We start from the raw sequence: 27,368 nt of genomic DNA, 5'->3' as shown, positions 1-27,368 counted from the left end.
TATTGGACTAATTGCCTATGTATTTTAATTAGTGTGTTTAGCTGTGCTAACAGCTCTTCTCTTGACATTCTTGCAATGTCAGGATGTGGTGTGTAGCTGGCTAGAACCGGCCACGTGGCTCCTGGTCTCCCTAGAGGACCGAGCCTAGTTATGTGATTATTGTGTTTTAGGGCGCCATTAAACCAGAGCAGGTGCTCTTGAAATTTAAGTGGGATTTCAATCTCCTCGAAAGGAGCGTACTCTCCCGGAGGTTCCTCTATTTTGTAATAGTGAAACTCTTGTGTTGCAGCGTTTGCCGCTGGAAAGTTTATCCATGAATAGAATACCTCTGTCTGCCGATACTCGTGAGCCTCTATCACGAAAATTACTGTACCACCCTGAGGTGTCAGTCCGTTTTCTATAAGTTTTAACGTTATAGATTTTCTTAACTGGACCGGGATGATAATAGCATCCGGGTCTGCTTGTAGGAGACTCGTGTCTTCCTCCATTAGCTGGGATGCCAGTCTAACTGCTTCCCTTTCTTCTTCACTGTCTGTCATTTAAAAAAATGCAGGCTTTTCAGAGTAGGTCTCCAAGGAGACAAAGATTAGGTGCACAATATTTTGGAACACTGTATCCTTCAACGTTGAATAAACCGGAGCTTTACATAGGAATCTCTTCCTACTAAGGTCGGGCGGATTTTAACCTTTCACCCACTCCAGACGTCTATTGGAGTTTTTACGGGAGAAAGGGGTCTGTGAAATATGCACGACTGAGTTACTCTACAAGTCTTGCGTTAGTTTATCGCCTTACCAAACGTTGGGCGCCATGTAGTGTAGTTCCTAGTTTCCCACTAGGCCCTGCGCATTGGAATAACATAAACAGTAGTATCGACGTGGAACTGCTTATATTCCAGGCCTCCACTGACTATGCTAAACTTAATTGGGTTGTGTTACCAACTAGCTCAGAGGTCACTGGAAACTTTCTTCTCTGCATAGGAAGTGATCAGCTTCCTTGGCACAGACAAGAAGGGATTCAGTTTTCCAACAACCGTGCAACATGACAACTTTGCTCCTCAGATCAAGAGTCAATCTCTAGGGTCGTGTGAAACAATAGACATAGATTTCACTCAGTCAGTCTAGTGCAGTTTACTTTCACGGTATGTAGAGAATAGAGAGACGGGCGTTTATCAATAAAGGGTTAACATTTATTGAACAGTCTTTCTTCTCGTACAAGAGAAATGTATTGCCACAATTGCAATAACTGTTATTATAAAAAGTACGTACAGTAAGATAAGTATTGCGAAATAGAACTGTAAAAGCATTGATATGGTTTCTTAGCCATACAATGGTTTAAAAGTAATAAAACATATATACAGTCATATATACATTAGGCTAACATACTCAACTGGTGCTTCTAACTAAGCCTACCCCAGTGTGCCTGACCTAAGCCTAACACGTGAAAAGGGGAGTAAGTAAGTAGCTTAAGTTAAGTTGGTTTTGCCAAGGTTTGTTTCAAGAATTCTCGTCTAAGGGTTTAGTCAACACCATACCTCTGAATAGAATGATGGAGGATTGGTATCTCCTTCAGGGGTCTCTCTCGATATCCCAGTCACCCGCGAGGGTAAACCGGAAGCGCCGGGACTGGATTTCTCTGCACGAGAAAGGCAGCGGCTTCTCTTCAGCGCGTCGAGGAAGGAGGGGGGACAGCGTCCGCGGGCAGCTGGGCTGGATGTCTTTGCAGAAGATGGCTGCTCGGCTCCTCAAGCGTACTGCACCATAGTTCGCGCTGTAGCGGCGATAATGGTAATCAGTAGCTTCACCACCACAGGATAGCAGGCTGCAGCGACAGAGTGCTAGTTTTTACCAACACAGGGTAATGCAGGCAGCTGGCATCAGCAACAGGTTCGCTCTCGCTCATTGCTTAAGGCAACGTTGGTAATATTTATACCTGACAGGTGCCGGGTTTGACGCAAGTTTGCTGGACATAAGACGTCAATTAAAGATGTCACTAGGAAGTGATAGTTATCAGTTGCTCATTAGAGTTCCATTACTAATCAAAACATAGCAAGCGGGGATTTCCAAGTTTGCTAAGTTTTTATCTTGTTGAAGAACTCGGAGTGTTATCTAGGAATATCAGATAGTGACTGCTGCTCTGTCATTGCACTAATTGGTCGCAAAGGAAGTAGCAGAGAGTCATGCTGGAATGTGGCTCTGTTCGTGTGAGGCCAGAGATGACTTTTCAGAAAATCGCACTTGAACGGTTATGCCAATATAGGGAATAAATGGATTTATAGCCGAATAGGGGCATAAGGTCACAGTATCGATCAGGAACCTAGATAAGCACGCAACAGTACAAGCATTGAGGCAAATGTCTTATAAGCAGTAAGTGTGTTTTCTTAGTTGGGGGTCCCGTGGTTCAAAAAGATATTATCACGCTTTCTTTGATGAGGTAATTTTGCTGAGCTGGAGCGTTGTGGGTCCAACTTATTGTTAAGAAATGTAGAATAGAAGCATCATGGCATCGTAACCGCATTCGTTGCCTCAATGCTTGTACAACCACGCTGAGAAAGAAATTCACAGACAAATTCCTTAGATGAAGCATCAGACTAGACCCAAAAAACAGTGACTATCCTGCCCTGAAGAAGTCCGTTTGGACGAAACGCGTAGGCACTGGCTACAACATTGCTTTTATGAAGATATCACTTTGAACAGAATAAAAGACCTGACCACTCAACTATTGAAGACTCCTAATTTACTTGGATGGAATGAATGAAATGTTGTAACTATATGGTGTTTATCCGTAATTATTGTTTCCTTTGTTATTATACGATAAAGAAACAGATCATCTCCATACGTTTGTAGAGTGCTGGACATTGTGTCAAATTGTATTGTTTGAGACTTTTTAGTCTCAGGGAGACCTAGGGGTCTGGATCTCCTGTCCTTAGCACCTAAAAATTTTCAGATATTCGAGTGACACTAGTGGATAGGTGCAATATCTTATAGCCTCAAACCCCTGTGCTTGGTGTGTATTGTTTATATTTTGTTTGTCTTCCTTATTAAAACATGTTGATGTCTGGAATGTGAATATAAGGTGTCCTCACGCACACATATGTAAACTTCCACAAGCTTACCAGACACCTCCACTCAGCCATACTCCTGTTCCTACACACAATCACGGTACAAAAAGGGGTGGTGATGGACGGAGCATCTGAATCAATCAAACACTCACACCCAATTACGGCTCGCATGACTCGCGGTTCAGGGGGTGGGTGGGGGGTATACGCAGGGGTTTGAGAGGGGGGATAAAAAACATACCTTGCCGGTCCCATGCCGCCTCCGCTCCTGGCTTGGTCTCGCGTTTTCCTGCTGCTTTCCTGCTCAGGAACAAGAAGCAAACAGACTCCCTATCCTCCCTTAAGCTAATCACAACAATGCAATGGCAGCATTGTGATTGGTGGGGACAGCGTCCAGTCAGGCGCCTATAGGTCAGTCATTTTTTCTATGTAGGCTGCATGCAGCCTACATAGAGAAAATGCAGAGTGCGCATGACTGGTTTGATCGGCCCAAGAGAGCTGACCCAAGAGTCAGGGCCACAGCTTTGGGCAAGCCACTCCTCCCCGACCCCAGCCAGGCATACCCAAATACTATTTTATGTTTCTGCTTCTCACACTTTGAGAAAGCAGTGGGGCAACGCTCCTCCGCCCTAATAGAGGATCCGCCCCTGCCTATACACCTCCCACACACACAGAACCAGATCCTGCGGCCGTGCCTTCTCCTACCTCGCTCCTAAAGTCTGGCATGAGCTGCCCCTACACATCAAAGCTTGGTTATGGTTGTGTATGTTGTAATAAGCTATATGTGTATACCATCATACTAAAAATGATCACTGGATAAAGTACTGCTGGCATAAATTATTGATCGAGTGCGGGAAAATGAACTAAGAGAACATTCATACCACTCATACTTAATTTGACTTCTTTGCGACTATTATGAGGATAGATTTTAACGTACTGATAAATATTTACACCTGCCAACCTTGGAATCATTTTCACCATGTGATCTTACAGTGGAAAAGGAGAGGTCAGTGAGGGGCCTTCAGAGGGGCTTGGTATTTCCAGCACTGACTGTATATCTGAGCAGTCATGTATACTGACCCCCGCCAATAGCAGTATGCATTAATGGCTACCGCCCATGTCCGGGGGAGGTTGCAAAACACTATGTGGCCTACAATAGTACAAAGTCTATACACACCAGCTGGAAACCAGTTTTAAGCGAGGGTTTCTAGCTCATTTTAGAGCTTATCATGAAGAAATGTTTTTTGTCTGGTGGACTATGTAAAGAAAGCCAACAATATATGATATATGTAGGTCAGCGTGACTTTGTAGGTCTGAAAATTGTTTGTGTTTGAAAAACATTTGCATATTGAGAGGTCATTGACCTTCACAACAACGACAATGTCATTGGTTGTGGGGCTGAAAACATGAAACAACTTCAAATCTCTCTTACCAACCACCCGTTGTGCCCTCGCCATGCACTGCTAATTACCCCACATATTACATCACTCATGACACCATTTATGGCATCATTGACATGACTGCAACATTTGCAGGGAAAGTAGAAAGTATTGATGTTGAAACTATCTAATATATGTGTAAATAAATATATATATATATATATATATATATATATATATATATATATATATATATATATATATATATATATATATATATATATATATGGTACAAACGACAAACCTGGTGAATTATTTTATCAATTTTGCATTTAATATTTAATCCTTCATTTTTGTTACATCAGCTGTGTCAGTACCTTGCTGCTATTATGACAAAGGTCATGGCATCACCCTCTCTAACATCATCAGGGTCAAAAAGTACCTGTGATGTCAACAGCTGCTGAACGTTTGGCTGATGTCACTTCTGCTACACCTGGCATTTTGCTCAATTTACGCCAATTACTGTATTTGCCAAGGAGTTCAGAATTCAAAACCTGTTCCTATTCTATTTGTATTGAAATCACACCAGTTAAAGCTGATTTACTTTAAAAGTGGGTGTGCATTAATAAGCAAAACAAACAAGGTGATGGACGGAATGTTGCACAATGGCAAAACATTCACCCCCAGTCACAGATCTGGGTCTAATCCATCGTTATTTTGCACACCAAGCCACCCCAGTTCAGACATGGCCATATACAAATCAGTCTTGACCCTGTGCCTCATGGGAACAGTCCAGCCCGAACTGCCAAGCCATGTCTTCCCTGGACCGGAATCAAGCATCCTAGGACCGGTTTCTGGCATTCCAGCCGTTTTCAGCCAGGATAGCTTGACTCCAGTGGCCTAGTGAGCACGGGACCCACGTCTTGGCATACCCTTCCCACATAGGGTGAACAGCAAAACAAACAAGATGATGGACGGAATGTTGCACAATGGCAAAACATTCACCCCCAGTCACAGATCTGGGTTATGCATTAATAATGTCACGATCGGTTATTACCAATGGACAGTGCTTCATTTGAGCCAATGGTTGCACCGGGGCTTATTTTTGGGGACTGGCACTTATTTTTCTGCATCCGATTTTTCTCAGTGCTAGGGAGGGCAAAAACACACAGCTTGGGAAGATGGAGGAAGTGAAAGATGGCAAAACCACCACAAAGAGCGAACGCAGGGACCTGCAAGAGTGAGATAAAGGGGCAGGGAGTGTCTGGTACTGAATTAAAGAGGCATGAGGTGGATTTAAGAGCACCAGTCTTGGTATTCCGCCCGTCCACATTGTATTGCACCTGCCGCCCGCTTCTTCTAAGCAGATCTTTGGCACCGGCACTCTTTCTTTCACAAATTAAGCACAGGCAATGGGCCCACTTCCTAAGAGGGCAAACACTAGTGCTACAATGAAGCAGAGCCTATGTCTCTCTCTAAACAGCTGTTTTATTTTTTAGTCGTTACATAAACTACAGCACAGGGCTGAAGCTGTCTCTAGCCAGGCATTTAAACAAAGGTATGGATTTCTCATCAGCGACTTATCCGCTGCTTCCATCCTCATTGCAGATGATAAAGCAGATATATTAGAATGCTTCTGTTTTTGTTTTTAAGTATTTGGTGAGCTCTGAGCAAATGTATGCCTCAGTGATAGTGTATCAACTCGGACTGTAAGACGCATGCACACGTGCGCGCTCACGCACACACGCATGCTTGCGCGCTCACGCACACACGCATGCTTGCACACAATTCCAATTGGCCTGGGACTCCGGAAGGGTTCTACTAGGCCTCCTGGCCTGTGGAAACTCTCGGGAAGGATTTCCAGCGCAGGCTGGGGGCCCGAGGCCTGGGAGAGCACAATAAACACTGGCCCGCGCAGGACTCGCGGAGTGCAGCCTCATCCTCCCGGCCCGAGCTAAGGTCTGAAAGCTCTCCTGGACAGAGAAAGGAAAAAAACAAAGCTTAGGAGAATGCGGGCAGAGCCGCCAAAAGTGAGAACCGAGGCTTTCAAGTGGGAAGGAGCACCATGGGACCCCTGGAAGAAGGCATCTAGAAAAGCAAACCCAAGTTGTGTGATTAATATTAGCAAACCCAGGGGATGTGATACAGTGTGTAAAGTTGAAACTACACAAATAGGATTAATAGTGTAGTTTATTGAAGGAACACAGGAGCAAGGTAGGGAACAACCTACACAGGACTTCTTCATCAGCAACTACCATAGTTGCTAGGGAGGGGAAACTAGGATACAGTAGAATACAGAAACATTCTAAAAGAATTAAAGGGCAACATAACACATCTTCCCCTTTTATAAATGGAGAAAAGAAAAAGAAAACAAATAAAACAATTAGCAAACAAAATCTTCTAGCCACTTGGGTTTAGAGCAAATGCGTTTCCGGTTTACAAATACATCACTGCTACATGGAAGTTCATTAACAGATGTTGAATTGAAATCATGATTCGGTGGAATAGAATCAAGGGTAGCAGGAACACTAGAGGACGGAACTGACCCATCTAAATTGGAGGGAGGGTTTACTACATCTGCAATGGGAGGAACATTAATTACATCGGAGAAAGAAGGGTTAGAATTGAAATTGGAGGAAAGATTTTCAGAAACACTAAAACCACCATGATCCTCACAAGGAGTAGAATTAGGAGTGGTAGTACATGACATATCAGGAGAAGTAACAGAGTCATTAGTTTGACAATTTTTTCCTCTGTAGATGGCAATTCTTTTAAGATTCCACACTTTACCATCGCTAAGAAGGACAGCATTGCGAAGTATCTTCTTGACCATAAGAGGTTCAGAAAACTGGGAATCCCCCTTACGGACTTTCCAGGGTTTTTTCACCTTAACCCACATACCAACATTAACTTCTGCAGTGCTAGAGCAACATTTCTTATCAAAATGTCTCTTATACTCTAGGTGCTTATCAATAACATCAGTTCTGACTTTATTCATGCAAATGTCTAAACAAGACTTTTTGTGTAACCATTTGGGATTACATTTAGTTCTGGCAACACGACCTCTCATGATCTCAAAGGGAGACATTTTTAAGGCATCATGAATATTGGTCCTATAGGACCAGACAGCTTTGAAGGCTGAGGTTTCCCAATCCTCACCATTTTGTACAGCTATTTGTATTGCATTCTTCAAGACCCTGTTGAACCTCTCACAAAGTCCATTACCGCTTGGGTTGTAAAGAGAGGTAGTCTTATGGACAATACCAACACGTTCAAAGTAGGATTTAGTTAATTTGGACGTGAACTGAACGCCATTATCACTAATGACTTGGTTGGGCAGGCCTTCTTCAATAAAAACTCTGTCAATAAAATTCAAAACAGAACAAGAATCAACCTTGTCTACAATGGTGATGTTGGGCCATCTAGAAAATACATCAATCATAGAGATTATAAATTTATGATCGTCTCCAATTGGTCCCATAATGTCTATGGCAACAGTATGCCAAGGACCCTCTGGAACCAAGGGTTCACACATGTCGGGTTTAAGCGTGTTGAGAACTTTATCAGAATTGGCACAAGTGACGCATTCACGAACGATTCTTTCTGTAAGGACATCAATACCTGGCCACCAATACCATTGTTCAACATTTTGTTTGGTTTTTACAATACCACAATGATCTTTGTGACACAGGTCAATAATGCCTTTCCTTAAAGAAGAAGGGGGAATAGCTTTTTCACCCCTAAAAATAGTGTCATCACAAACAGTTACTTCATTTCTAACCTCCCAATAGGGCTTAAGATCGGACGACAAATCTTTCTTATCTGTCCAACCTTCCCGAATGAAGGAGATAATAGAAATTAAAATATTATCCTTGAGATAATCATCCTTCCACAACTTTTTATCTATACAAAAAGGATTACTATCAAGAATATAAGCAACGTGAAGGGAATCCCACTCATTCACTTCACATTCTTGTAGATCAGTAGGCATCCGGGAGAGGAAGTCAGCAATAACATTGCTTTTACCAGGTAGATATTCAATTTTAACAATAAAATCTTCTAGCCGCATGGACATTCTTGCAATTCTAGCAGTAGCATTGTAAAGGCCTTCAGTAGAAAGGAGTTTAGTGAGAGGCTTATGGTCTGATCGCACAATACACTCCCTTCCCCATACAAAACTGCGAAAGTGCTCAAGAGCCCATACTACAGCTAAAGTTTCCTTCTCAATAACTGAGAATTTGCTCTCCGGGACGGAAAGTGCTCTTGACGCAAAAGCTACAATGCGTTCTTTACCTGAGCTATCAATTTGAGATAAAACACTTCCCAGGCCTTTGTTACTAGCATCAACTGTGACTACAGAACTTAGATCTAAATCAAAAGGGCATAACACAGGAGCATTAATGATGTCCAGTTTGATACTGTTGAACTCATCTTCACAAAAAGGAGACCATTCAAATTTAACTTTGCTTTTTAGAAGTTGTCTAATGTTGAATACTTTGGATGAGAAATTTTTAACAAATTTAGAATAAAATTCTACCATTCCTAGAAATGATCTTACATCATCTCTACTGGTGGGAGGAGGAGCATCTTTTATAGCATCAACCAATTTAGCCTTGGTTGAAACACCATCACAACACAACACGTGTCCAAGATAAGTCACAGATTTGACTGCAAAATGGCATTTTGAATATTCAATGGTTAAACCCTTATTCTCAAGAATGCCTAGAACTTCTTCTAGAATGGTATTATGTTCATCTTTATCTTTACCATAAACTAGAATATCATCCTGAAAGAATTTGACTTTAGGATGTTTCCCAAAAAGTTGGTGCATGATGCGCTGGAAAATGGCAGCGGCAGACGCTAAACCAAATGGCATGCGTTTAAATTGGAAACACCCCATGGGAGTGATAAACGCAGTAAATTGTCTACTCTCAGTGTCTAGGGAAATCTGATGGTATGCGGAGGATAAATCTATTGTGGAAAAATACATAGCACCATTAACTAGAGACAACATTTCATTAATTTTGGGTAAGGGGAATTTGTCTACGACAATATTCTCGTTTAAGTGGCGGAGGTCCACGCAAAGACGGATTTTGCCATTGGCACGCCTTGCGATAACTACTGGAGAAATCCAATTAGAGGACTCTATTGGTTCAATAATGTCTTCTTTGACAAGTTTTTCTAATTCTTTTTCAACATCGCTCCGAACCAGAATAGGAATGTTTCTGGCTTTAAAAATTTTAGGGTTAGCATTATCTTTCAGGACGATGTGGTGGGAAAAACCTTGAAAATTTCCGATTTTACCACTAAAAACTTTTGGAAATTTTTTAAGCATAGCATCACCAATTTCAGTTCCCTCATTAATGACTAAAACAGGATCTGGACTGTTGGGATTCAAGACGATATCTAAATCCCACTGATCTCTCCATCCTAGGACAGAAGGTCCAACTTTAGCAACATACAATTTGCACAAAGATTCTCTACCTTTAAACTTGAATAATAAAGGTTTGTAACCAATTACATCGATCTTACCACCGGAAAATCCTTCAGCAGAGATGTCAGGGGAATAGAGATCATTTCCTAAATAACGAACAAATTTAGAATTCCAAACATTTTCATTGATGATAGTATATGGGGAACCGGAGTCAGCATAAATATCAATAGGAACCCCACCAATAAGCATATTACAAATAGGCTTCTTAAGGACATTCCTTTTCCCTGAGTCATTAATATTAAAAATGTAAACTTTCTCAAGGGGTTTAGGTATGCAGATCTCATTCATAGAGCAAGGTGTAATACTCTTCACACAATCATTATCAACATAACAATGCATAACCTTGTTACTTAAATCTTCTTCATCGTCAGAAGATGAATCATAAACAATTCTAACTTTTTTACTTTTCAGTCTATTGCAAGCTCTGGAGTAATGTCCAATTAAACTGCAATTAGAACACTTTTCCTTCAATGCTGGACAAAGCTTGTAATTAGCTAAGTGCGAACTGCTCCCACAACGAAAGCATTTTAAATTATCACTCTTTTTAAATTCAGTAGGTTTGTTTTTATATTGAAGCTTTTGCTTATAGTTGGATTTTCCTTGAACTTTTGAAATAGTTTGATCGCTAGTAGTTTTAGAATCAGAAATAGCCTTTTCTTCATTTTTAATAGCTTTAGCGCTTCGACCAGAAAGCTCTGCCTTTCTGACAATGGCTAATATATCTTTGAGGTCTGAATCTCCGTTTATCCAAAGTCTGTCCTGAATGGAAGGATCAGAAGCATGCATAACTACTTGGTCTCTGATAAACTGTTCTTGAAGATGGTCGAATTTACAATCTTCAGCTATTTTTTTAAGTTCGGCAATATAAACGTCAATGTTTTCTCCAGGTCTTTGTTTCCTGTGAAAAAACTTGTAACGAGTAATACCTATACAAACCTTTGGCGAAAAATGACTGTCAAAGTCTTTTAGAATGTCATCAAAAACATTAGAATCACCACTACCACCACTTTTAGGCATTTCTTCATAAACTTTAAGACCACCAGCACCTAATGAGTGTAAAAATAGTTTTTTCTTTCTTTCAGGTTTCATTTTACCATCCTCATCAATAGTGTCAATAAAGTTCATAAAATACGCTTTCCATTGAAGCCATTTCATACAAGGTTCCAAACCAGAAGGCCAAAAGGGTTGTGGTGATTGAATTGTAAAATTCTGTGAAGTCATTTTGTATAAAAGTAATAATAAAGAATAAATAAAATCTTACTTGAAGACTCAGGTTGGTGTAGAAGAATCCTTAACTGTGCACTTAAAAATGAAGAAAAATGAAATTAATAATTAAATAATTCACTCTTATAGTATTTTGAAAATACAAATAATTTCTTCCCCAAACTGAATGCAAAGTATAGCAAAATGTTCTGAAACGCGCTCTCAAACGCGTGAAGAAGTGGAAAAATTAAGCGAGTGAAATTGCTCTAAAACGTGTTCTCAATCGTGTGAGGAAACGAAGAGTTGTTATGGAGATGAACTCATGCGTCTATGCGTAGACGGCGCTCTGTTGGAGGACGCTCTGGGTTGTCATGGAGATGATCCCAGCGTCTATGCGTAGACGGCGCTCTGTTGGAGGACGCTCTGGGTTGTCATGGAGATGATCCCTGACGAACGTGGTTGACGATCGTCCCTGACGCTTGAGGTTAATGAACGTCAATGCGTGAAAGACGCTCTGTTATGAAGACGGGTTGACGTCATAACAAAGGAGTGAAATGAAGGGCGAGCATCGAACGCGCTGCGCGCTGAAGCGCTGAAGGTAAACGATCACTTAAGGAATTCAAAAGATGCATCCACAGAAAGTATATTCACGATCTCCAAAAGCTCATAGAAAGTCAATAATCACAGGAATAGTTCAGAAAGAATAGTTTGTAGTCGCTGAGAGAAACGGAGTAAACAATTAAAAAGTTACTCACAGGTTCCTTGAGGTGACAATCTGGAAACGTTCATCAAAGCTTTTACACGGTGAAACTCGACTGAAAACAGGTCGAAGTTTTTTGTAGATAAAAGTTCTCTTTAGAAGTATCAAGGATGAATTTTCCTTTAAGTTTCTCTTTTTAAAAAAAAAAAAAATAAGAAGAAAATTGTAGAAATATGGGTTCTTTAGATTCCTGGTGTTCCTTGAAGCCAAGTCGCCAAAATTGTAAAGGTGAAACTACACAAATAGGATTAAAAGTGTAGTTTATTGAAGGAACACAGGAGCAAGGTAGGGAACAACCTACACAGGACTTCTTCATCAGCAACTACCATAGTTGCTAGGGAGGGGAAACTAGGATACAGTAGAATACAGAAACATTCTAAAAGAATTAAAGGGCAACATAACACAGTGTCTATAGGTTTGCAGACCATTATCATTACTTTCTGTCAAAGGCAGGTGTAAATCTCTTTTCAAGGGGGGATTGGGAAGTTTCTCCGCAAAATTGGGGGAGGGCGGCAGGAGAAAGGATTTCACTGGAGATATGAATAAAAAAAAATGCAGTTGCAGTCATGAAGGGATGTGGGCATGCACAAAGACCTGTGAATGATGGCAAGCTTTCCAGGGGTACTCTTGATATCCTGTTACTTGGAAGCCATTGTACATTCTTGAAATGCTTCAGTGTACACCCAGGAATCTTAATAAGAAAGTGGGAACAGGTTCACACATTTCTTTGTGAATCTGCCCGATACGACCTCTCAGTTTCTTTGCCTGCTCCAACATTGTAGATTCTAATATAATAAAGGCACTATTACCAGAACCACAGAGCTACAAAGGACCGTAATTCCTGTTACCGATGAACTTGTATTCAGACTGAAGTCTCCGTATAAAACATGCTCTGGGAGTGTGTAAAGCAGGGGTGTCCAATGTTGGTTCACGCTTTATGGATCCATAGTAGATTTTAAAAATATGCAGATGGAATAAATTTACTTACATTGTATCTAAATGGAAATTATTTTCATAGCCACTGTGCTGAAAATATGATATGGGTCCCACCATTGTGAACAAACCTTTTTACAACCCTGGGTTAACCCGTTTCCTGCAGGTGTCGGCCAACGGCCGTCACGAGCACTACCTCGATAGTGCTGTGGACGAGGTTGGACGACGTGGCCCCGCCCGTTTAATAGAACGTTCCGCATTGGTTCGGAACGTTCGTAGCAGCAAACAGGTTAAAGTGGTGTCAAAATTGTAAAGAGGGAGCTGGTACAGAACATGCATGTAATCCTGAAGCGCAGAGCTCACTTACGGTTTTGAGAGGAAATCATTAAATTCCTTGGGAGAAAATTATGGATGTCCTTCCATTTTTGGAAGTCAAAATACCTCCTTGATTAGCACTTGGGAGTAGATGGCATGCATGAGAAAAATAAGAAATGTAACAGTGAGATGCCAGGATGAACCTTCTTGCTTCCCACCCATGAGAGCAGAAGGAAATGCTTCGGGATTGTTCGGAGTTCCGTAAGGTGAGAATGGGGGACTAGATTCATAAGGCCAATGAAAGGAAATAAATTGATATCAGCCAATTTAGGGTTCTTCCAAATCTCTAAATATGAACATCATGCATTAAAACCTAAATGGAGCAATCTGTAAGAGTCTGAGACTTCCATAGGACCTTGACAATAACAGCTGCTTCCCTGGAAGTCGGAATACTGCTTTATGGGTTGGTGTGATATGGCTGAACTTAGAACATTTGAAGAACATTTGTGTTCGAAATTCTTTAACCTACCCCTGAGGTTCTTTGGAGATACGGTTTGACACTCTTTAAATTATGAAGTGATGGGAGGAGAAAAATAGCCTCTCGTTTCTTACTATCAGTTAAGGAGACGTTTCAAAGCATGGGTGGGCAGTCGAATAGTGATGGACCGTCTGTGCCCCTCCCAAAATGTGTTTTTTCCTGTTTGTGCAACATCAGCTCTCATTTATACAGCGGAACTCAAGGTCTAGGCATGAAGTGGTGTTTGATGGATCCCCTGGTCTACTTTATGATCAGAGGTGGATTTGTGCATCACCACCCTGCATTTATAAATTCACCTGGTACCGCTCAAGAAGCTGAGCCTAGATACACCTTAAGGTGTTGAGCAGCGTGCACATGAGTTATGGTTCCTCGAGTATGCTGTGTGGGACCTACCGCATCGCCAGCTCTACAGACATCTGTATTTTATCCAATTGTGGTTGGATGGAAGAACTCGATCCATACCAGGGCAGGTCCAGATTCATCCTGATCATTGAGAAGACGGCTCAGACCCACTGTTCTTGGAATTGTCTCAACACACCTGCAGGTGACCCACTTGTGGGACACCCCCGCGCCGCACGGCCACCAGCTGCTGCGTGTGCCCCTTGCCTGCCCTCTGCCTCGCTGCTGCCTCGTTTTGCCGGTTGCCGGCTGCCTCCGCTGCGGGGATTGTTTTTGCCTTGTTTTGTCTAGCATTTGTGCCTGTTGTGCTTAACCTCTGTTTTTTCCTTGTTTTGTCGATTTTTGTGCCTGTGTTGCCGAATTTTATTTGGCCCGTGTTTTGACCTTCCTTCCTTGTTGTCCGCCTACCTCGCCGCCCCCCGCCCTCCCTTTCCGCCACCGCCGCTTGTCCCCGCCCCTTTTTTCTCTTCTGTAACCCTCCCCGCTCCCGCCTCCCAGCTGCTCCGCCCACCCGCGCACTTGGCCTTAAATGGCGACCGTGCGACGCAGGTGAGTGTGACCCACTTGTGGGACACCCCCGCACCGCACGGCCACCAGCTGCTGCGTGTGCCCCTTGCCTGCCCTCTGCCTCGCTGCTGCCTCGTTTTGCCGGTTGCCGGCTGCCTCCGCTGCGGGGATTGTTTTTGCCTTGTTTTGTCTAGCATTTGTGCCTGTTGTGCTTAACCTCTGTTTTTTCCTTGTTTTGTCGATTTTTTGTGCCTGTGTTGCCGAATTTTATTTGGCCCGTGTTTTGACCTTCCTTCCTTGTTGTCCGCCTACCTCGCCGCCCCCCGCCCTCCCTTCCCGCCACCGCCGCTTGTCCCCGCCCCTTTTTTCTCTTCTGTAACCCTCCCCGCTCCCGCCTCCCAGCTGCTCCGCCCACCCGCGCACTTCGCCTTAAATGGCGACCGTGCGAACGCGCAGCGGTCAAGCGCAGCGGGCGCGTCGATTGTGCGCCGAAGGCGCGCCAAAGGTAAGCCCGTCTGCGCCCGTCCGCGACCGGATCGCGACCAGCGCCAGGACCCCTGGCCCTCGAAGACCCCGACCTACCCGCCTGACGTACTCCGCCGCCATCCTCACCGCACTCAACACCGGCCGACGCCCAGAGTGCCACCAAGCCACTCCACGACGCACCCACGGTCCCTTCAGCTGCCACGCCTGCAAGTTCTCCTGCACCCGGACCTGCCTCGCACCAACACCCGCCAAGTCAAACACCAGCAGCACCCACCTCAAGTGCATCCTGCTCAACACCCGCTCCGTCCACAGGCACGCCATCGAACTCTGGAACCTCCTAGACGCCACAGCCCCTGACGTTGCCTTCCTCACGGAGACCTGGATGAACACCTCTTCAGCTCCCGACATCGCCATCGCTATCCCAGAGGGCTACAAGATCGTCCGGAGGGACCGAAACGCCAACCAGATGGGAGGAGGCATCGCCATCGTCCACAGGAGCACCATCCGTCTCACGACCAGCACCGACAACACCCTGACCAGCGCCGAACACCTGCATTTCCAGATCCACACCAACCCGAACACCACCCTCAGAGGCACCCTGATCTACCGACCCCCGGGACCACGCACGCAATTCAGCGAGGACATCGCCGACTTCGTCAGCCCGTATGCCCTCCCCTCCGCTGACTACATCCTCCTGGGAGACCTCAACTTCCATCTGGAGAACAACAACGACCGCAACACCAGCACCCTGCTCGACAACCTCGCCAACCTGGGACTCAAGCAACTGGTGTCCACCCCCACCCACCTCGCCGGACACACACTCGACGCAGTCTTCTCTTCCAGCACAGACATCAACTTCAGCCACGCCACTGACTTCAATGGACGGACCACAGCTGCGTCCACTTCACCTTCAAGAGAACGACGACCCACCACCACCAGAAACAGACCGCCCGCAGAAGCTGGAACAAGATCACAGCAGACCAGCTCGCCACCTCCCTGAGCCAGCACCCTCCTGCCAGCTCAGCGAACCCCAGCCAGGCCGCCGACAACCTCACGAAGTGGATCAGCAACTGCGCGGACGAACTCGCCCCACTGAGGACCCCGCCTAGCAGACCCGGCAGCAAGAAGGCCCCTTGGTTCACCGACGAACTCAAGAGCTCCAAGAAGAACTGCCGAGCCCTCGAGAAAGTCTGGAGAAGGGAACCGACACCGGACAACAGGACCTCCTTCAAACTTGCCACCCGGAAACACCACCAGCTGATCCGCGCCGCCAAGAAAACAGCTTTCAAGGACCGGTTGGACAACAACGCACACAACTGCAAGGAACTCTTCAACATCGTGAAAGAGCTTTCCAACCCCAGCGCAGGAAACAACGACATCATCCCATCGCAAGACCTCTGCAACTCCCTCGCTTCATACTTCCACAACAAGATCGCGGACATACACAACAGCTTCAACAACCAACCAACGCACACCATGACCGAACAACCACCCCCCCCCCCCCACCACCACCCTCCACGCCTGGACCCCGATCAGCACCGAAGACACCATCCGCACGATGAACTCCATCCACTCCGGATCACCGACCGACCCCTGCCCTCACCACGTCTTCAACAAGGCCGACGCTGTCATCGCACCCCACCTGCGAGACATCATCAACACATCCTTCGACACCGCCACCTTCCCCGAGAGCTGGAAGCACGCCGAACTCAGCGCTCCACTCAAGAAACCCACAGCGGACCCCACCGAACTCAAGAATTACCGCCCCATCTCGCTCCTCCCGTTTCCAGCCAAAGTCATCGAGAAGACCGTCAACAAGCAGATGGCCGCCTTCCTCGAGACAAACGGATCCCTCGACCCCTCACAGTCCGGCTTCCGAGCCAACCACAGCACCGAGACCGCCCTCATCGCCGCCACCGATGACATCCGAGCCCTGATGGACAATGGAGAAACAGCGGCCCTCATCCTCCTAGACCTCTCCGCGGCATTCGACACGGTCTGCCACCGCACCCTAGTACGGCGCATCAGCAACATCGGCATCCAGGACAAGGCGCTGGAATGGATCACCTCCTTCCTCGACGGAAGAACACAGAGAGTCCGCCTACCACCTTACAAGTCAGAGGCCTCCGAAGTCATCTGCGGCGTCCCCCAAGGATCATCTCTGAGCCCCACCCTCTTCAACGTCTACATGAGCCCCCTCGCGGCCATCGTACGCAAACACAACCTCAGCATAATCTCCTACGCCGACGACACCCAGCTGATCCTCTCCCTGACCAACGACCCCGCCGCCGCCAGAGCCAACCTGCACGAAGGGATGAAAGAGGTAGCCGAGTGGATGACGACCAGCCGCCTGAAACTGAACTCGGACAAGACGGAGGTCCTCATCCTGGGCTCCTCACCCTCCGCCTGGGACGACTCCTGGTGGCCTCCCGCCCTGGGCACCGCACCCAAACCGACAGACCATGCACGAAACCTGGGCGTCATCCTGGACTCCTCCCTCTCCATGACCAGGCAAGTCAACAACGTCTCCTCGGCGTGCTTCAACATCCTACGCATGCTACGGAAGATCTTCTGGTGGATCCCCACCGAGACCAGAAAGACCGTCACCCAGGCCCTCGTCACCAGCCGGCTGGACTACGGCAACGCCCTCTACGCCGGCACCACCGCCAAGCTCCAGAAGAGACTCCAGCGGATCCAGAACGCCTCAGCCAGACTCATCCTCGACATCCCACGAACCAGCCACATCTCCGGACATCTGAGAGACCTTCACTGGCTCCCCGTCAACAAAAGAATCACCTTCCGCCTCCTCACCCACGCACACAAAGCCCTACACGACCAAGGCCCGAGCTACCTCAACAGCCGAGTCAACTTCTACGCTCCCAAACGCCACCTCCGATCAGCCAACCACGCCCTCGCCGCCGTCCCCCGCATCCGAAGAGCGACGACAGGAGGAAGGTCCTTCTCCTACCTGGACGCCAAGACCTGGAACTCCCTCCCGACCGACCTGCGCCTGACCCAAGACCACCTCTCCTTCAGGAAGAAGCTGAAGACCTGGCTGTTCGAGCAGTAGCGGCACCCCCCCCCAAGCGCCTTGAGACCCTACGGGTATGTAGCGCGCTTTATAAGTGTCACTGATTGATTGATTGATTGGTGTCACCTGCTCTTCTTTGGGCACTTGTAAGCTTTCAGTGGTGGCTGTATGACTCGGGCTTCTTAATTGTAAACAGTCAGGATCAGGGTTCATATCTATTATTACTCAGAACACAGCTGGTACTACAGTTTACTAGACTTTGCAAATACGATGGGGCAGACTTACAAGAAACTGACACATCTGTAGAGATGTGTCAATTTCACTGCGCCAGCCTGCGATACCTTTGCGCCACCATGGATGCTCCGTATTTACAATACAATACACAAGATGATGGACGGAATGTTGCACAATGGCAAAACATTCACCCCCAGTCACAGATCTGGGTTGAATCCATCGTTATTATGCTCACCAAGCCACCCCAGTTCAGACATGGCTTCTAGCCCGCCTGTATCTGGAACCCTCGCACCTGTCGCATGGACTTGACCTAGAGAGATGGTATCGTTGTTCAAAGAAATGATGGAGACATTCAATGCGCTGAAGTGCACATAAGGAAAGTAGAAACCACCTTTTAAAAGTCCCAGATATATAAACAACTACAAAATAAGGAATACATCTTCTTTACGACACACCAAAGTCACTCATTCTAAAATAGTTAAAGATTAGTAACATGGACATAAGTTACTAAGACCCACTGAAAAGAGTCAAAAGAAACAATGGCTTATGTGATCCATGCAAGACATGGGGTAGATAGTTAACAAAATACATAAAGTTATAAAAAAATACAAAGAGTGGCATTCTGCAGTCGGCTATGTCTAATGTGTTCTTGTGTCCTTCTGGGTGTATAAAAGATTTGATAGTTGTTTGCTGGGGCGGGTGGGGTGGGGTAGTCAGCGTACAGTTCTTAGTGTGTGTTCTTTTGTTTCGCATACAAACTGTACTCACGGATAATTCCATATGTGGTAATTCAGTAATATTATGTCGTTTTTGTGGACTTTGTTGGGCTTTTGCCAATGTGGTACTCTCAAAACTCAACAAAAAATGTAAAAAAAATACAAAGAGTGTACCACATTAAGGTCCATCTTATTGAATTTTGGCTGAGGGAGCCCCCTCCATCTAGGTAGACCACCCACCTCCTACTACCAAGGACAATCAGATGTTGTGTTCCCCACTCCTATATCTTCAGCCCTGCAAACACTTGTCAGGAGGCTGCCGTGTCGGAACTGCCAGGGTAGGTACTCATGGCCTACTTGTGACATGGCCAAGCAATAAGGAATGACGACTGAGACCAACAGTTCTGAGGAGGTTGTAACTCGGTGTCTACGTCTCCAATAGGGCTAGAGGGAATCTCTCGAATCCCTTAGGATTTCCTGAGCCTCTTGAAGCCCTGGGCTAATCTCATCACCCACCCTTGTCAATCACAATAATCTATTCCACTGGGTGCAAAAACACCACCCAGCAAAAATCACCTCTGTGCATGCATGGCTTTCCAAGGGCCAATGGTTGTGTTTTGCTCCAGTGTGGTGCGGGGCAGCTACAGCCTCTCCTGGTGGCTTTCCAGAACCACCAGGTGGAGCAGAGAAATCAGCGTGCTGATGCTCTCACTCCCACGTGGATGCCCGTCATCGTCCGGCCAATCTTCTGTATGGCCTACCGACCCTGTAATGAAAGGGGAAGAATGCTGAAGGCCACAGATGGTTGGTGGAAGGGTTGAAACTAAGGTGGGTATTTATAAGGTTAAGTATTTCTATTGCTGAAAATGGTTTTTCATGTGACATATTTCATCCTGGGCAGGAGATAGGATGAATCCTACATTAAAGAGGCCATCCTGTGAATGATGTCACAATATGACTCAAAACCTAATGCGACATCATCAAACAAAACTGAATTCTAGAATGCGGCTTGTTGTTGATTGTTAGTGAAGAAGAGCTGTGTAAGGATAACTGTTTGTTTTTCTTCATTGGATGGCCCCTTGAAGGACTATGACATCACCACTCCTAATTAACTCCTCATTTGCTAACGTCTGATTGGTTCATCCTCCTTACTTGAAGGGACTCAGACAACGAATGATCGTCCTTAAATGCGAAACTGTCACGCAGATTAAATCCAGGCACATCATTGTCCCTTGGGTGGAAGCAGGGCCGGACTGGGAACAGAAACCGGCCCTGGCAAACTGCTCAGCTGCCCCCCCCACCCCCCTTGGGGTGAGGGGGAGTGTAGCCGAGCAGTTTGCGAGGGCTGGTTTCAGCACATATTGTTTCCGGGGGCTAAATTGCAGACCCCGGTAACAAAAAACGGCCCCCTGGGGCCCAAAACCGGCCCCCATCCTAGCGGCCTACCGGGGAAACGCCCAGTGACCGCTATGGCCAGTCCGGCCCTGGGTGGAAGGCGAGGCTCACCTGCCCAGATATAGCTGTGACGTTGATTTCCAGATGAGCAAAGTAAATTTTCACAAAGCCAAAACCTCATTTATGTTTGTTTATAGGGCTTACGATATAAGTTAAGTCTAACCTACCTCTTAATGCAAACTGCACATGCGTGAGTAATATATATCATCTACCTCATTTATGCTTGTCTTTTTGTAGAATTGTTAGTATATATATATGCATCTCCAATTCTCTTTCTATGTTAAGCGCTCTGATACCCAAGGGTCTTGTTCGCGCTATACAAAACACTATAATAAATAAATAAATAAACAAATAAATAAATAAATAAATAAGGCAGTTTATTGACGCAAAGCCTAGAAGCTTTCAAATATATCCGTAGTGCGACTGACACCCTCACACATGCAAGACCTCAAGCCGTAGACCTAGAGGTGCAGTAGAAACATGTGTTTGCTAGGGCAGTCCACAAACCATGCAGGCCCCCAAAATCCTCCTTCTCAAGAGATGCCACATATCAAAAAATGCCACCCAGATCAAAGGTGCTTTAAGAGCTACATCAAAATTCAAGTGTTACAAAAACCACTATTAATGTTTTTAGATTTTAAAAAAGAACTCACAATAATTTTATGGTTAATGTTTGTGTCAGTTTAATCTTGACAGGTTTCACAATCCGCTATTGACAACTCTCAATGATTTTCAACAATCAATGACATTTGGGTGTATGACGTTACCACGCATACCATTACCACACATACCATTACAACGCGGTATTTACAACGCATACCGTTACAACGCATAGCGCTTTGAGGTGCTGGATAGTGGTAAGTATAATTTTATATTCCAACTCCAGTCCCCGTGGATACTAGGGAAGGTGTTGGATATAAAATTAAACTTATTCCCTATCCTAGAGCGCCCCCCAGCGCAATGCGTTGTAATGGTATGCGTGGTAATGCCTGCGTTGTAAGTGTAGTGCGTGGTAAAAAATGCGTGGTAACAGTTGTATACCATGACATTTATCGCCCCGTTTGTCATCCATCAGTGCTTTGAGGCTGGCATGCTTTGAAAGTGATGAAGATTTGCCTGTCTGATACCAAAGAACGCCAATGTTATGGCGAGAAAAAGATATTCAAACAGTTATTCCCACAACATAAATGCGCATTAGGGTCCCAGGGTCATACCACCAAAAAGGGACATTCTTGCAACCCTGCACATCAAAGAAAAAACTGCCGGGTCAGCCCGACATTGTGCACGCAGAGGAGAAATCTAATTTCAGCAAGCTCTCGTGGAAACTGCGCAGAAGAATCGAGCCTTTTGCCCATCTGTGTTTAACCAAAAACAAAAATAAACTTTAAAGTAACATATGGGCTGTAAAGAGACTGAAGAAAACATTGACTCAGTCAGCCTGCCAATGGTACACGCTGCATTTCTTAATTGCTGCTCTGTTTTCCTCGTCCTCCTGCCGCATAAGCAAACAAGGAGGGGGGACTCGCATGGCAAAGAGGAAAATTTAATTTTAATTCTCATGACCTGGATTCCAGGTTCAAAGATTGAACTGGGCCATGGAGCCCGGTGGGTGGAAAGGGGGTTAATGCCTACTTTAGTATTTAATTAGTTGTTAGGCCATATTTGTTTTTATCATTAAAAAGCTCCATTTCATAACATTTATGTGCTGAACTACAAAAACAAAAGAGGCAGCCAGGACCAGTACAGTGGGCACGATTCTGCCTCTCGCAAATGGACCAGTGGGAATGGAGAGCAACCTTCTTTTTAAAAATGGGAATATGTGCATTGATGTCCAGAATATCTGCATTGGATTTTGATTTTATATTTACTGAAAGATAAGCATTTTGAATGAACTAAAATGCTGCGTGTAAGCATGGGCGGAAAATCCGTTTCGCTCGCGGATTTTGCGGATTTTCGGTAAATTCGCAATCCGCGAGATCCGCGAATCTCCCGCAAAATCCGCAAATCCGCGAGCAGCGGATTTTATGGCTTGCTCGCACTGTTCGCGTGAGTTCGCGGCTTGCCAGTACAACTTCGCACCCCGCGAGTAAGTGCTAAATTGCAGAAATACGATCTTAGCAAAACTGAAACTACTTACCAGGTTCAAAAGTTCAGGCTCATCATTAGTAGCCATTTCCTGTAGTGCTTCCTGAGGGGCCCCTCCAGAGTTCAGTTGCCAGTTGCAACTATTATGTGACCCTGCTCTGAACCTCAGAATAGTTACACATATGCCACAAAGGTCCTGAATTACAGCTAAGGGAGACAAGCAGGAGCCAGGCTGGAAGTTAAAATCCATTAATCAGCCCCAATTCATTATTGTCAGTTGGGGCAGGGCAGGTGTTGTAACTAATTTTACAACAATGAAAGCACTTAGCAAGTGCAAAAGATCACTAATCAGGAAGCACTAAGGAAGCAGGTGCCAGCTAAAAAAATATTCTGTGACACATTAATCAGCCCCAAATTAATTCAGGTCACTTGAGGCAGGGAAGGTGTGCTTTGCTTTGCCGAAAATAATGTACACTGGACAACCAGAGGGTGTGGTGATGAAACAGAGGGTGGCATGGGTGGGCCAGAGGGTGGCATGAGTAGTCAGAGAGTGGCAGTGGTGACAGAGAGTGGCAGTGATGAAGAAGAGTGTCCCAAACAGGCTGGACACGTAGAAACAACAAGTTCGCAAAACTTGCGACCCGACAGGTAAGTTCGCAAATTGCGAAATTGTAAAAACCCTCGCGAACTGGCAGAAACACGCGCTAACACAAAAAAAAAATCCGCAAATTCGCGGGAATTCGCGGGAATTCGCGGATTTTGCGGATTGCGAGTTCGCAAATCCGCAAAATTCGCGAACGCGAGATTCGCAAAATTCGCCCATGCTTAGCTGCGTGGCACTACATTGCAAGTGCATGGCCATATGCCGGGTTATGCCTGAAAGTGGTGAGAAAGCATGGATCAAAAGAAATGAAACAAAACAGAATAGAATTAAATTTACATTTAGCTTTTTAGCAACACAGCACTGCGTGGAGGGTTTGTAGGTGAAAATCCAAAGAAAAGAGAAGAGTGGCGAAAGAAATTGTATTAAAAAATGGTGAAAGTACACCGCACCAGCACTTTCATTTTCACCAAGAAGATTCCCCACCCCCTCCACCCCCCCCCCTCCCCAGATGTAGCTGGTGGCGAAGTGCCCCCCCTTACCAATCCGGCAGGCTGACAGGCCCCCTTCAAAACAGCAAGTGGCATGAAGGTGTTGCGTCGCATATGCGCCACGCAACGGGGTGCACGGGTGACGCAAAACCTAAGTTTGATTTACCAAGCCGAGTAATGCGACCTTGCGTGGCCCTGCCTTGGCTTGATAAATCCAGAGTAACGCAACGCAGTACAAATCGCTGCATTGCCGTACTCTGCCCTGTGGGGGCGTTCCATGGGTGGAGCGTGGGCGTTGGATTTTGGCACATTCCCAAATTTACCAACACTGGTAAAACTTGGAATGCGTCAAAATGCTGCGCATCCCCAGGGGAGGTTTATTGAGGAGAAATATCTGTATTTCTCTGTGTTACTCCCTCTTTCTATGTGTGCTTCTGGAGCGCCCATACAAAGAGGAAACCCCCTCTCAGGAATGTTTTTGTGCAGTAAGGTGCCCGTATCTACACAAAAACAATCCTGCTTACAATGCAGGCACCCTTGCACCATGGCACAATGTTGCCTGCATTGGCGCTAGGCAGCAGATTGTGCGCCAGCGCTGGGAAATAACAGGTATGTGTGGTATATTGTTAAGTACGACACATTCCTGACCTTTCCCTATCTCTCATTGCGTGATCATTTCATAAATATGCCCCCTGGTGTGGCCAGTGGTGGCCAGTGGTGTCCACAGCCCTGGTACAGATGAAGGACCAAGTGGCATAACCCTGCGACTCAACAGGATTTGAAGAACAACCTGTTCAGTGGGCCACCATATATCATGGATTCTGTAAATCCCCTCACTCAGTGGCGGCCGGTAAGGTACAGGGTGGCGGACGGTTTTGAATAAACAAAAACAAAATCACTTACCTGATCTCACCGCCGTCTCTTCACCGCCGCGTCTCTCCCATGTCGAGTGAGTCTCTTCCTGGGACCTGGAAGCTCTCCTGAGCCAATCACGAAGCTGCAATGCAGCATTGTGATTGGTCTGAGTGCCGTGGTTTGGCAGTCAGCCAGGGAATGGGGGTCTCGGCATGTTCTCTATGTAGGTTGTAATGCGGCCTAGGTGGAGAACATGCGAAGTGCGCATGAATGTTTGGCCAGCCCGAGAGGCCCAGCCAAACATTCATGCGCACTTTGCAAAGTGCACAACCAATCCTCCTCCCTGACGTCAGGGGAGCCACATCCCGCCGTAGCCTGATAATACGAAAAATAAAATAATAATTACTTCTCTTATCATCATTTTATTTTTTTGTTTATACTACTCCGTGAGCAGTGGGGCGACGCTCTTCCGCCTTAGCGGGGTAGCAGCCACTGCTCTCACCGCTGAGTCATGGTCCGTTTCCCCCGCCCCATTGCTATAGTGAGCAGATGGTATCATTGGTCTGTCTTCAAAGGCAGCATGAAATCATGGGGCTGAATCCTGCAGCCTTGAGAGCCTCTGGTGCTCTGTATAGGATGTTCCGCATCTGCTTTACTAGGGACTGCTTTACTTCCTCGGAGAGGTACAGAGTCACACAGTGGGTAGGACTGGTGGGCAAGATGGCGGATGAGAGTATGAACATCCTTCACGCGACCATCAGAAGGGAAGCTTCTCACCCATTTGAAGGCCCTCTGAGTGAGGGTAACGGATGTGATGGACCCAATGGTCAATGTTTCAACCAAACTGTATTCAATAATTCATTATTTTCTTTGGTACTTATTTCAGAAAAAAACGAAATTCAGTGGATTAAAACTCACTACTGCTGCAAAGATACATTCATGAACTTTATAATTTCCACCTGTAAGAGAAAAACACATCTTCAAAGATCCATCCAAAAATTAGCAAGATGTAATGTTCACTGAAAGTAACAGACTGTTCATGTTAACATCTGCATGTCTCCTCCTTTGTTCACAGGGTATGGCTTTGTGGACTTCGACAGCCCTGCAGCAGCGCAGAAAGCAGTGGCGACGCTTAAAGCGAATGGAGTACAAGCGCAGATGGCTAAGGTAAGGGAACCGATACAGGAATTTCACTGGAATGCTGACCCTTTGCATTAAAAAAAACCTTATGAACAAAACAATATTCCCTGAAATATATATGCCATGTGTATGTTTGTGGAATATTGGTCAACAGCCCTGCATCTATACCCCCATGGTTTGATTTAATTTTTCAACTTTTGTCCCTATGTCACAATTTAGTTTAGGGCACTGAAGCCAAGCAGGGAGAGACCACAATGATGGTAGACCGTATGTTAACACTTCTTCAAAAAAGTTTAGTAAGATGTATTGAAAAAGAGGGTGATTGGGGTCGCCCCCTTCAGCCTTTGATTTCATGTGTTTTTCATTGTTTGCAACTGCTTGGATGGGCTGTCTTTCATGGCAAGGGCATTTCAAGGATGGGCACATTGCCCAATTTGTGTGCGGATTTAGTTTTGATGATGGGATGTCAAGTAGTACTTTTGCTAGACTTCAGAGGCAACACGTGGCTTGTAATTGAGACTTAGTGTGTTGTCTTTTATGTATTTAGTTTGTTAACAAAAAAAGAAAATGTACCTCCGATTTAGGTCTTTTTTGTTTAGGAAGTAGTGTGTACCTGGATGCCTTAGCCAGTCACAAAAATACAATGTTATTGACTTATGTTCCTTGTCCCCATTTGTATAACATTGTTGTCATTATAAAATGTGGAATTTACAGCTTTTATGTTCATAAACTAAAGGTGTTTATGCACATGGCCTTTCTTTAAGATGCATCAAAAATACTTGTCCTTTGTTAAAAGTATCTAATATGCAATATTTTTAGTGAAGGCTTTTTATGTTTACTAATTACAATGCAAACTCATCTTCTGACCCCTTTTCATAACACTGTTCTTTAAGGGTTCAGTTTAACTCTCCTAATGCATTCTGTTCAGCAAATAGGGGCTACTCCTTGCTTACATACCATTGGCGTCCAAGATGTTCCTATTGATAAATATTTACTTTAATACAAATTGAGACCTACATGCTTTCCAATGCCTTTTTTGAGCCTTCTGTATCTCTTGCTGGAGAAGGCCCGGCATGTCTTTTTTCCATCTCCACCGTCTCCCTGTTACATCCCTGAATGTAAAACCTCTCAGACCCAGTGCCGTTTTAACACATGGGCACATTGGGCAGTGGCCCACGAGCCCCCCAAACATTTGTATTCCTCTTAGTGGTTGCGTAGGCAGGGCCCAGTAGATTGCTTTGGCCGGGGGCCAATAATGCTGTTAAAACGGCCCTGCTCAGACCTCCCCTCATTTGTTGGCAAACAGCAATTACCGGAATATATTTCAAAACTTGAAAGAATGTTGCTTCTCTTTGTATCATATTTTGTAGTCTTGAGGCTTACTGGTGTGAGGAATCTTGCACACATGCGTCTTGAAGTTAGGCAAAAAGAAACAGCTTACAATGTGCAGGGAGTTCTTTGAAACGTTGTAAATGTAACCATCTGGGTTTGAGGAATCAGACACTGGTGTCTTTGAGATACTATTTTCCCTTGTATTTTTGTTCTCGATGTATTTTTTGTTCAGACTTTGGTAGATAATGTATTTTATCATGCATATGTTTATGGAAAGGCCACACTGTCCCTGCTTGCTTGTACTTTGGGACAGAAATGCAAGTAGTTCTCTCTGCTTTCAATGGCAGTCAGAAGATTGT

At 45.3% G+C, this 27,368-nt stretch overlaps 1 protein-coding gene across 3 annotated transcripts in view; it reads left to right on the top strand.

Annotated features, from left to right (window-relative positions):
• The window catches only part of RBMS3 (RNA binding motif single stranded interacting protein 3), a 1,376,050-nt gene that overhangs the window by 667,404 nt on the left and 681,278 nt on the right, over nucleotides 1-27,368 (top strand). For all 3 annotated transcript variants that reach the window (XM_086942113.1, XM_086942115.1, XM_086942114.1), the window contains exon 4: nucleotides 25,613-25,704. In XM_086942113.1, the coding sequence (XP_086798239.1) occupies nucleotides 25,613-25,704 (92 nt within the window). The remainder of the gene's footprint in view (nucleotides 1-25,612; nucleotides 25,705-27,368) is intronic.

Source organism: Lissotriton vulgaris, chromosome 10 (genome assembly GCF_964263255.1).
Source record: "Lissotriton vulgaris chromosome 10, aLisVul1.2, whole genome shotgun sequence".
NCBI lineage: Eukaryota > Metazoa > Chordata > Amphibia > Caudata > Salamandridae > Lissotriton > Lissotriton vulgaris.
This window is presented reverse-complemented; position numbering and strand designations above follow the sequence as displayed.